Below are 11,671 nucleotides of genomic sequence, written 5' to 3'. Positions count from 1 at the left end.
CGCCTCCACACATCCTCGAGGTGCTTGCTCACTTTGGAGGTCCCTCAGCTGGCTTCTCCACCTGCTTGCTCCAGGAAGGAGGTGGGCTGGGAGAACTCTTCATCTTTCTTCAGAATAGCTCAGAGGCAGGGGTGGGGTGGGCCATGATTGCAGGTAGAGTTCGCAGGTGAGTACCTTTGGGTCTCCCAGTGATTGGCGTGGAGTGGGTTGGGGCGATGGCAGGGTCTCAGCCCCCGTCCCTCCCCACTCACCCAGTAGGACAAAGCCAGGTTTCCAGCTGTCATGTGTGGACCCCAGGACCCACCAGCAATGGGGAGGGAGGGGTGACAGAAGGTGGGTGCAGAGGAAGAGAAGAGAAAGGGCATGAGGAGAATGTGGAGGGGCAGGACCCGAGTGGGGGTGAGGGGTTCCGACTGGCCAAGGCCTTTGGGGGAGTGGCCACAGGTGGGCCTTTGTGGGGTGGGGGGGACCCCCAAGACGAGGGGTCGGGGTGAGGGGGGAGCCTTTGTTCTCCTCTCCTCCTGGCTGCATGAATTGCCAGTTGGGTTGGCTTTTTGTCTCCTCCTGCCCCCTCCCCCCTGTCATGCATGACGAGGTTGCTGGTGGGAGCAAAAGTAGTTTTAATAGCAACAGCAATGAGGAGCACGCATGGTATGCAATTAAGACAAGAAATTAATAGGAAACCAAGACTTCCCAGGAAGGGTCAGTGGTGCTGTGAAGCGAGGAGTCCCAGCCCCCCTGGGGGCCGTGTTTCTGGGTTGCCGGGCTGGGGTCCCTGCATGGAGATGGTGGCCCATGGGCTCCGGCCTGCCTCCTCTTCTCACTCATTGGCCTTGGCTCTAGGAAGCCTGTCTTGTCTGAAAGTCTGCCTCTGCTACTGGGTGATTTTTTTCTTAGGGGTGATGCAGCAGGCAGAGGAGTAAGTGAGGATAAATGGCAGGATAGGGAAGGGAGGAGAAAAATCCCTCTCGAAAAATCACCCCCTCTGCACACCAGTTGCTTTTTTTGGCTGTTGTGGGGCTTGAGCTCTGTGCCTGGGTGCTGTCACTGCGGGCTTGAGCTCAAGGTGAGTGCTCTACCACTTGAACCACAGCACCACTACCTCCAACCTTTTCCCAGTAATTTACTGGAGACAAGAGACTCACAGACTTTCCCACCCGGGCTGGCTTTGAACCTCTATCCTCAGATCTCAGTAGCTTGGATGACAGGTGTGAGCTGCTGGTGCCTGGCTTCTTTCTCCTCCTTCTTTTATTTAGTCTGGTTGAGAAGAGCGGCTCCTACTGGAGGCGGAGGGAACTGTAGGACCTTGCATCTAGAAAGATGGCAGCAGATTCTTCCCTGTCCTCTTGGCTTTTGGCCTCATGGCCCCCATGGGTAGGGCCTGGTGCAGGGGAGGCCAGGTAGGGAACAGCACCGGGGCTGAAATCAGCAGATGGAGGAAGTGATCTTCAGCAGGGAGAAGCAGGCTGAGTGGATCTGGCTCTCAGCATGTTTTTTACATCATAAGACATCTTTCCAGATCCTTCTCATCTCTGCTGGATTTGAGGATGGGGCGGGAGAGGACAGGGAAGATGATGATGGCATTTTATGTTTCGCTGTTCAAGAATCAACTGACAATGACATCTGTGCTCCCCTCTGTGGGCTGACGTCCCTTCAGTTGTCTGAGGCAGGGTGTGAGGAAGGGGCAGGGAGAACTGGCCGTTTGACTGTGTGTGGTTGGGCGTGGTGGTTCCAAGCTAGTGTGCTTCTCTTTCCTTTTTCCGTTTTGAACTTGAACTTGGTCCCTGACCCTATTGGCTGGCACTCTATCAACGGAGACACGCCTCTGTGGCTATGTGTGGTTCACGCCTCTGTGGCTATGTGTGGTTGGGCATGGTGGTTCCAAGCTAGTGTGCTTTTCTTTCCTTTTTCCGTTTTGAACTTGGTCCCTGACCCTATTGGCTGGCAATCTATCAACGGAGACACGCCTCTGTGGCTGTGTGTGGTTGGGTTTGGTGGTTCCAAGCTAGTGTGCTTCTCTTTCCTTTTTCCATTTTGAATTTGAACTTGGTCCCTGACCCTATTGGCTGGCACTCTATCAACGGAGACATGCCTCCTTCCCCCCCCTGCAGTTCCTCTTTTGAACTACAAAGATAAAGGTTGACCCAAGGGGGTGGGGTGTGGATGGTCTTGGCCAGGCAAGGCTCTTCTGTTTTGTTTTGTTTTTCAGCCCCATCCTCCAAGCTTCCCTGACAATTCTAGAAAGCTCTTCCTCACAGTTGACTCCCATTTTCCCTTCTCTGCCATTGGGTGTGCACAGCCCCATCCTCGTGGAGTCCCTCCACCCCCCTCCCCTACCCTCTCTGTAAATAGAGATCAAAAGGGGAGTTATGGGTCTAATGAGTTGTTCACATTTTATTAGAGTGGATCTCCTCTTTCAACCACAAGGGATTCTCCAGAGACAGGAGATTAGTGGTGGGATTGATGTCCTCTTCCAGGATGCCGGGGCTGGGCCAGCAGCAGGCAGTCCAGAGAGGGGTGGGCTTCAGGGCCTGCCCAGGCCCTGGCGGTGGCACAAAACCCATTGGGTGCCTCAGCCCCTGGGGGCAGGAATGGGAGAGTGGTGGTATGAGCTGGAAGGGCGTGCTCGTGGTTGGATGTCCATGCTCCTCCCAGGTTAGTGGCCTTGTGGCCTTTCTCTGGGCCTTCTCGAAGCTACCGGCACCTGCTCAGGATTTTGGGTGTACTTGGTGCCCCGAAATTCTCTTCACGCACCCTGCTGGAGAACGGGAAGTATGTGAACTTCTCCAGGGCGCGGAGAGAGATTTCAATTCAGCACTTGTATTTAACATTGTTGAGTGACTAGTAGCACCTAATGAAATACACACGTGTGGACTAAGTGAAGGAATGAATGAGTTAATGAAGCTGGGGGCAGGGGTTGTCTGGTCTGGTGGATTAGAGGAAACCGGAAACGTCCAGCTCTGACCTGCTAGAAAGATGTCCACTGCCGGCTTCTCATTTAAGAGATGGGGGAAAGTGAGGCCCAGGGTCTCCAGGTTGATTTGCCTCAGGGCTGGCGGCTCCTCAGTACCCATGTCCAGTGGGTCTTCTTTTAATGGGTGATTTGCTTTCTTATTCTTTCTTTGGGTCCCCCCCTTTGTAATTGATCTTATCTGATATCTTGGCATCTCTTCTCTTTCACATTGTCTTCTTTTAGTTAATTAGATTTTTTTTTTTTGGTGCCAGTTGTGGGGCTTGAGCGCTGCCCCTGAGTTTTTTTTAATTTTTAATTAATTAATTAATTTTGATTTTGCTCAATGCTGGCGGCTCTGCCTCTTGAGTCACACCTCCACCTCTTGCTTTTTGGTCTCACAGACCTTCCTGGCCTAGGCTGGCTTTGAATATTGACCCTCAGATCTCAGCCTCCTGAGTGGCTGGTATTGCAGGTGTGAGCCACTGGTGCCCAACTTCTGTCTTTTCTAAGTGTGTGTGTGTGTGTGTGTGTGTGTGTGTGTGTGATTTCTCTATTCAACTATTCAATAAATACCTGCTACAGACAGATTTGCCAAACATGGGGTGACCACTGGGGCTGGACTCTGTTCTCTGCCTTCTAGCACTGTGGGAACAGAGTGCTTGGAGACCATCTCAGGGCCGGGTGAGATATCTCAGGAAGAGTGTGTGGGGAGAGAGGGATAGTCCATATTACAATTAATTTTTTTTTTTTTTTGCTGGTTGGGGCCTGAATTCTGGGCCTGGGCACTGTCCCTCAGTTCTTCAGCTCAAGGTTAGCACTCTACCACTTGAGCCACAGCGCCACTTCCAGCTTTTTTGCTTATGTGGTGCTGAGGAATTGAACCTAGGGCCTCAGGCATGCAAGGCAAGAACTCTACCACTGAGCCTCCTTCCCAGCCCACAATTGATTTTTTATTGTGATGATAAAGATGACGTGCAGAAGGGTGACAGTTACATCAGTTGGGTTGTGAGCTCGTTTTTCTGTGGACCATGTCTTCTCTTCCCTCGCTCTCTCCCCCAGTTTCTTCCTCCCGTCCCCATCCAGGAGTGGTAGAGTTCATTCTCCACGTGGTGTCCACTGAGGACCACGGCTGCCTTTGTTCACCCTCTGTCGCCTCATTTCTGTGCCTCCCCTTCCTTTGTTGTTGTTGGTTGTTTTCTGATGCAGATCCTGGGGCTTGAACTCAGGACCTGGATACTGTCTTTTGCTCAAGGCTAGTGCTTTATCATTTGAGCCACAGCCTCACTTCTGGCTTTTTGCTGGTGCCTTGGAGATAAGAGTCTCACAGAGTTTTTCTATCTAGGCTGGCTTTGACCCACGATCCTCCTGTCTCAGCCTTCTGAGCTCCTCAGGTGACAGGCCAGAGCCACATGTTCCCCACCCATATTTCAGTTTCCCCCTGAAGGATGAATTGCAGGAAAGGAGGAGAGAGTGGTTTCAGGAGGAGGAGGAAGGACACAGGGAGAAGGAGCTGGTGGAGGGCCCAGCCCTCCGTGTTCTGCACCCCCACTCAGGGAGACACATAACGAGGGGCACGTGCATGCATTCTCTGGCCAGCGGGAAGGGGGCCGGCTCCCTGATCTAGCCGCACCAGAGCTGTCCAGCTGAGGGGCTAGTGAAGGACACACGAAGCAAGCTTCCTCCCTGGCCACTGGCTTTCTTGCTGGCCAGGAGGAAGAAAGGGAAGCTGCTGGTTGACTCTCGGCCAAGACAGAGTTGGATGGGGGCCCAGGCCTGGCTGTTCACAGCGAGGGGCTGGCCTGGGCCCCTGTGTTTCTGGAGTGGTGAAGGCCGTGCCGTGCACACACTGGCCACTTTCACTGGGGGTGCAGAGCAGGCCGGGTGAGGGGTGTGGGGGGGATTGGACAGAAGGGGGGTGCCCAGGACAACCTCTGGGCGTGTCCCAATCCTGTAGCACTTCCTTCCTCAATGTGGACAGAGGAAGGGGCGGGGGCAGACCCCACGCACGGAAGCACCCAGCCCCTGGGGTTGTGGTTTGGACAGATGCCGCCCCCAAATTGATTTTTCACCTTCGAATCTCCACGCTGTGGTTTGCATTCGGAAAGACAATTCACAAACACGAAGCGAGGCTCAGCTGAAGATGTGCTCACTTGCTCTCCCCCCCCTCTCTAGCTCTCTCTTTCTCTCACTCACTCAATGGGTGGGTGCTTTCCTCCACTAGCTGGGCACCCAGCCCTTTTCACTTTAGCTGCTTTTATTCAGGTAGGGGACCTCAGATGGTGATCTTCCCATGCATACCTTTGGCATAGCTGGGATTACAGGTGCAAGCTCTCATACCTGGCCTTTAGCCTGAAGGCCAGATGTGGTACTCTGGGGCTGGAACTGTTGGGGATGAATTTTTAGGGGTCTCTGAAGGGCAGCGCCTGGAGGTAGAGGCACAAGACTATGCCTTTGAGGCCAGAGCAAGAGGGGAACTGAGGAGAGGCCAAGGTGGATCTATAGATGTCAGGCCTGGCTGGGGGTGGGAGGTGGACATGGTGGTCAGAATCCTTCACTGGACTTCCGGGTGTTGTAGGGGGGTGGGAGAGAGTTGTAGGTGAGAGCTTCCTTGGCCTTGAACTAGAGCCACAGCTCTACTTCCCACCTCTCTGCCGGCTCATTGGAGATAAAAGCACTTCCCTCCTCCCGTCTTCTGGGGCCCCATCAGGTCATGCGGATGTCAAAATAGAGGTTGGTGGAAGAGTAAAGAGGGGAAGGAGGAAGAGTGAGGAGGAAGAATAAGGAGCAGGAGAGGAAGAGGAGGAGAAAAAGAAAAAGAGAAGGAGGAATGAGGAGGAGGAAGAGCAAGGAGGAGGAGGAGGAAGCCTTAAGAGACACCTTTGCTCACCTGACTGTGGCTATAATCACTGATGGTTAGCCTGGCTGGCTTCGTCGTTTTTGCACAACCACCTTTTTTGGCTTCCTCCTTTCTGTGTTTTAAAATAAATGGGAACCCAGATGTACAGAGGTAGGAAAAAGAAAAAAAAGCCAATCAAGATCAAGATTTATGGATCTGTGTTCCTGAACAAAGCCCAGTGCATTCATTTATTTACCTATTTCTTTTCTGCTATTTTTCTTCTGGATGCCTGTTGGTGGAGGTGGGTTGGGGAGGAGTGGTAGTGAGTGTAATCTGGGTTTTCGGGTGTGTGTGGTAGGTTCTACAATATTCAGGGAAATCAAGTCACGCCTCATGGATCTGTGTTTTCAGACCTTGGCTGGTGGGCTCCACCTAGGCAGGGGCAGTGATCACAGACAGACTGAGTGACCATGGCTGGGAGTTCCTACCAGGCAGGCCAGGTGTGCCTCTGGAGTGTCAGAATGGGAGCCTTGCTTGTGTGTGTGTGTTTCTCCTTGTTAGAAACTCCAGGAATTGTTGATGAAACTCAAGGGTCATTATTTGTTTGATTTGCACCCACCTCTGCTGGAAATGACTTGAGAACAATTCCACTTTGGCCTACCTAGGGTTCTGGGCCGCAGGTGCCCTATCATAGGGAGGGGCACGTAGAATCTACTGGAGTGAGACGGAGACTAGACTTGAAGGGAGGGAAGGCCTTGCCGGTCTAGCTGTAGTCATGTAGGAGGAGGGCTGAACCAATTGCACCTGTGTTGGTCATTCGGTCTTCATCTAGCTTCATCCTTCTGTGTGGATGCTGTTTCCCCAAATTCCTCCAACTCCATTTCAAAGCTCTTCTCTCCTCTAGTTGCATCCCAAAGGGGGTGTCCGCTGCAATTCTTGATTGTTCTCCTCAGCTAGAAATAAGCTCTGAGCATGTCTGTCCTCGAACTCCTGTCCTCATCTCTGTTCCTAGCATTTTTCCTAAGTGGTTTTGGGGTCAGGTCTTATGAGGGTTTTTCACCCCTTCGTCATCCCAGGTCCTCTCTCTGTCCTTCCGTTTTCTGGAACAAACACGATCTTACTTCCTTAATCTTCCCGACCTCTTATTTATTTAGTTGGTCATGGGACTTGAACTCAGGGCCTGGGCGCTGTCCCTGAGCCTCCTTGTGCTCAAGGCTAGCACTCTACCACTTGAGCCACAGCGCCACTTCTGGTTTTCGAGTGGTTCATTGGAGATAAGAGTCTCACAGGGACTTTCTTGCTCATGCTGGCTTCGAACGATGATCCTCAGACCTCAGCCTTCTGAGTAGCTAGGATCACAGGCATGAGCCATTGGCGCCCAGCTGTTTTCTTTTAAAATTTATTCTGTGCCTATTTACAAAGGTGCTTTGGTTTCAAGAAGAAAAACCCAAGAAGGTTACTTCTGAAATACACACGATCCTTTCAAGAACCTTCTCCTGGAGTCTGTTTTGCCGGTGAATCCACATTTATTTACAGAAAGCAAGATGAGAGCACTTAAGGGAAAACACAAGTAGGTTTCTAGACATAGGGAACTTGAGATCATTAATGTTTTTGAAAAAATAAAAAAATAAAGGGTGGGGTGAAAGCTCTACAGGCCTTTGGTGTGAATCTGACTAGGATAGTCTCCCATTGGTACTTGTGACTGGTCTCTGCTGGTGGTGACTTCCGGCAGCTACGGTGCTGATGGGATAGATGTCCTTGGAGGCTCGTGGCTGGCCCTTGGCATTCTGTGTCAGGTTCATACGTGGAGGCCTCAGGAGACTGGCCTTGTGTGATTCTCGCTGCCCTTCAGAGGCACAGAGACAGGGGCTGCAGAACTTGGGGTGGCACTGATACCAGCCAGGTTTCCGAGTAGGTCTCCTGAGAGTTGAGCTCCTGGTGTGTGGCCTGCTGGGGGTGTAAGGCACGGTTTACATTGTAAGTGAAGGAACTCCTTATCCGCACTGGCTTTGGGACGTCCCCCAAAGTGCCCTTCTAGAGCCTTGTCTCTTCGCACATCACACAAGGCTGATTTGGTTCGAATGAATGACTAGAATTCCTGCAAAATAGCCCATTTCCAGGTTTTGATGTACTTTGTGGAGGACAAGAGGGCGGGAAATTGCCCCGCACGTGGTGATCCTGTTTCCCACAAGGCTGAGTTCTGGCCGCTGTCCTCTCCACCTTCCCCTTTCCTGCTGTACATATGTCCCCAGCGCCCCCCTGTGCATCTGGGAGACCGTCTACTCTCCTGCGCCTGTCTCTGCCTGCATTCTGTCTGTGTATTCGGACTCTATGTGGAGATTGACTGTGATTCTCCCTACTCAAGAATGGCCGGCGGGAGTGCTGTTTCAGTGATGGGTTTTTTAATCATTGTTGTTTTTAAAGGAGCTTTCCAGAAAGGATGTGAAGCCAGGTGTTGTCACTTTCTCCTATCATTCTAGCTACACCTGAGGCAGAGATTGGGAGGATGGAGTTTCTAGATCAGCTAGGGTAAAAAATTCAGGAGAATCCAGGTGCCTATTGCTCATGCCTGGAACCCCAGTTTCTCTGAAATTTGAGGATTGAGGTTCAAAACCAGCAGAGGCATAAAAATCCTCGAGACTCTTATTTCCAATGAACCACTAGAAAATCAGAAATGGAGCTGGGCTCAAGTGGTACAGCACTAGGTCTCTAGCAAAAGAGCTAAGGGACAGGTTTATGATCATTGTCTGAAAATCCATGGGATGGAATGGCTTCCTTGCTCACCCATGATCATAATAGGCTGAGGTCTCCCAAGTGTGTAGGTGGCAGTACAGAATTGTGTGGTGAGTTCAAGGCTGGTGCTGTACCACTTGAGCCACAGCACCACTTCTGGTTTTCTAGTGGTTCATTGGAGATCAGAGTTGCACAGACTTTCCTTCCCAGGCTGGCTTTGAGCCATGATCCTCAGATCTCAGCCTCCTGAGTCACTGGGATGACAGGTGTGAGCCACTAGTACCTGATGTATTATACCTGGTGTATATAATACACCTGCTGTATTATGAATGTATTTTGTTTTGAGATTTCTCCGATGCAGCCAGCAGCTTTGGCGGCATCTTGGATACATTTCATGTCTTGTCTCTCCCGATGTCTCTTAGAAGCATGTGGGTTCTTTGGCCAGTGGATGAGCTCAATACTTCTTGAGAACCTGTGGGACCCCTGGGTGTCTGTTTATTTAGAGGATGTGGCCCCTCCGTCCGCAGCCTCCCCTGCCAGCCGGGTTGGGGGGTCAGTGGCTGGCATCCAAAGAGAGCAGGATCTACGGGGTCATGCGTGTGGGGCAGTGCTATTTGGGTGTGGTGGGGGACTGGGACTGCCCTGCAAATGCAGAGCACAATCAGCCTGGGCGCCGTGTAGCAACCCCTCCCCCCCAGCCTGCCCCCCATCCAGACTGAACAAGACTCTGTTCTTTTGCTGGGAACATTTTTGAATTTCAACCTAGAGGAAGGGGCAGATGGGTCCCTGATAGTATGTCATCATCCCCTCCCCTCCGCTCCCCTCCCCTTCCTTTTCCTCTCCCCTCTTCCCCTTCCCTTCCTTTCCCTCCTTTTCCCTCCCCTTCTGTTCCCCTTCCCTCTCCCCTTCCCCCTCTCCCTCTCTCCTCTCTTCCCTCCCCTTCTTCTTTTCCTTCCTTGGAGACAGTGTGCCTGTATTTGCCCCAGAATATCATTCTTTATTCCTTTGCATTCAACACAGTTTGACATTTTGCATGATTGTCTGGGTACTAGTATTAGATGTCATCTTATCCTTCTCTAATAATAATTTTAACAACCAAAAGTCAATTGTGTGTGTGTGTGTGTGTGTGTGTGTGTGTGTGTGTGTGTGTGTGTGTGTGTGTGAGTGTGAGTGTGTGTGTGTGTGTGTGTGATAGTACTGGGGCTTGAACTCAGGACCTCCTTTGCTCATGCTCAGATTTTTCTCTCCTGGCTGACACTCTACTACTTGAGCTATGCTTCCTGTCTCTAAAAAGTCAGTTTATTAAAGTGATACTTTAATAAATTAGTAATTAATTAAGTGGAGTAAAGGTACTCTACCATTTGAGCCATGTATCAAGTTCATTGTCGCATTTTTAAATTTATTGTGCTTGTCCTGGGCTTTGAACTCAGGGTCTGGGCGCTTTCCCTGCGCTATTTTTGCTGAAGGCTGGTGCTCTACCACTTGAGCCACAATTCTACTTCTGGCCTTTGGTGGTTCACTGGAGATCAGAGTCTCATGGACTTTCCTGCCCAGGCTGGTTTCAAACCTCGATCCTCAGCTCTCAGCCTCCTGAGTAGCTGGAATGACAGGTGTGAGCTGCCAGGTGCCTCCATTTTAATGGGGGGGGGTAATCTATTCTGAGATCTTGGCAGAACATGTAAGTCAGGGAGTCGCAGATGCTCATCTGGAACGTTCTCCATGTCCTCAGACTTCCTCCAAGGAAGTTTGTCTGCTGGTTCTCCATGGAGGTGACCTTTGGGCTGGCTCTTGGTTGGAGCTCTCTCCCTAGTGTCTGACTGGTTCAGCCACCCTCCCGTGAGGCTCCCCACTCCTGAGTATCGCCTCTGTGGCTACACGTGTTACTCTGGTATCTTTGCAATCGCTGGCCTAGTGCTCTTCAGGGAGGTCAGCCATGAGTCATATGCAGACGAGGCCCCAGGACCCCTCTGACTAGTGTCAGCGTGTCCATCGGGAGCTGAAGTAGAGTCGGCTTTCTCGTGCCTAAATAAATGCCGTACTTCCTGGGGGTAAAACTCATGTTATCTTGTGTCAAGTCCTGAACAGAGGATTTGGCCTGGGCTGAAGTGTGTGTGTGTGTGTGTGTGTGTGTGTGTGTGTGTGTGTGTGTGTGTGTGTGTCTGTGTCTGTGTCTGTGTGTGTGTCTGTGTGTCTGTGTGTGTGTCTCGGTGTGTGTGTGTCTGTGTGTGTGCTGGTCCTGGGGCTTGAACTCAGAGCCTAGGTGCTTTTCTGAGCTTTTTTACTAAAGACTAGTGCTCTACCACTTGAACCACTGCTCCACTTCTGACTTTTTGCTGGTTCATTGGAACTAAAGACTCCCATCAGACTTTCCTGCCCAGGCTGGCTTTGAACCACGGTCCTCAGATCTCAATCTTCTGAATGGCTAGAATTGATAGGTATGAGCCACTGGAGCCTGCCTCAGAACCCCACCTTTTATTTCAGTGTTCTCTCTGCTTCTCTGCCAAGGTGTACATTCTCCACAGGCATGGTCTAATGCTGTGTCCTTGTTCATAGGGATTTTGTTTAACATCACTTATGTGTTTATGTGTTGCAAGCTAGCTGGTATTCAAAGGACATTTAATGCCCACCTTTGCCTGCTTAGTGTTGGGAGAGCAGCAGGAGAAGGGGATGGAGCAGAGGTCCCAGCTGGGACTTTGGATGAGACCAAAATGTGGGTTGTGTTGGACTTTATCCCATGAGAAGATAGAAGCTGGGGTGGGGTCCTCAAATTGGGTAAAAATCTCTGACTGGGGGAAGACTCTCTTGATTTTTCAATTTGTTTTCCAATTTTTATTTTTATGTAGGTCATGGGGCTTGAACTCAGGGCCTGGGTGCTGCCCTTGAGCTCTGATTTGCTCAAGAGTAATGCTCTACCATTTGAGCCACAGCTCTACTTCTAGCTTTTTGTGGTTCATTGGGGATAAGAGTCTCACGGACTTCCCTGCCTGGGCTGGTTTCGAGCCACAATCCTCAGATCTCAGCCTCCTGAGTAGGTAGGAAGACAGGCGTGAGCTACCAGTGTGGAAAAGGAGAGGATGGGAGAGACCGTTGGGAAGACAAGCTAGAGCAGGGCCATGGGGATGGTGCCATCTGCCCAGGCCATGGGCAGC

General features: G+C 51.2%; 1 protein-coding gene across 1 annotated transcript in view; it reads left to right on the top strand.

The window, feature by feature from the left end:
* Positions 1-10: 10 nt before the first annotated feature.
* LOC138835913 (anaphase-promoting complex subunit 4-like) overlaps positions 11-11,671 on the top strand; it is a gene marked incomplete at its 5' end in the record, with an annotated part of 44,714 nt that continues 33,053 nt past the window's right edge. Inside the window, 1 exon segment of the mRNA XM_070034492.1 lies at positions 11-81. Within this exon segment, the coding sequence (XP_069890593.1) occupies positions 11-81 (71 nt within the window).

This window comes from Dipodomys merriami, unplaced genomic scaffold (assembly GCF_024711535.1).
Source record: "Dipodomys merriami isolate MVZ:Mamm:240054 unplaced genomic scaffold, mDipMer1.0.p SCAF_2403, whole genome shotgun sequence".
Taxonomy (NCBI): Eukaryota; Metazoa; Chordata; class Mammalia; order Rodentia; family Heteromyidae; genus Dipodomys; species Dipodomys merriami.
Note: the sequence above shows the minus strand (reverse complement) of the source record. Positions and strands in the feature narration are given on the sequence as shown.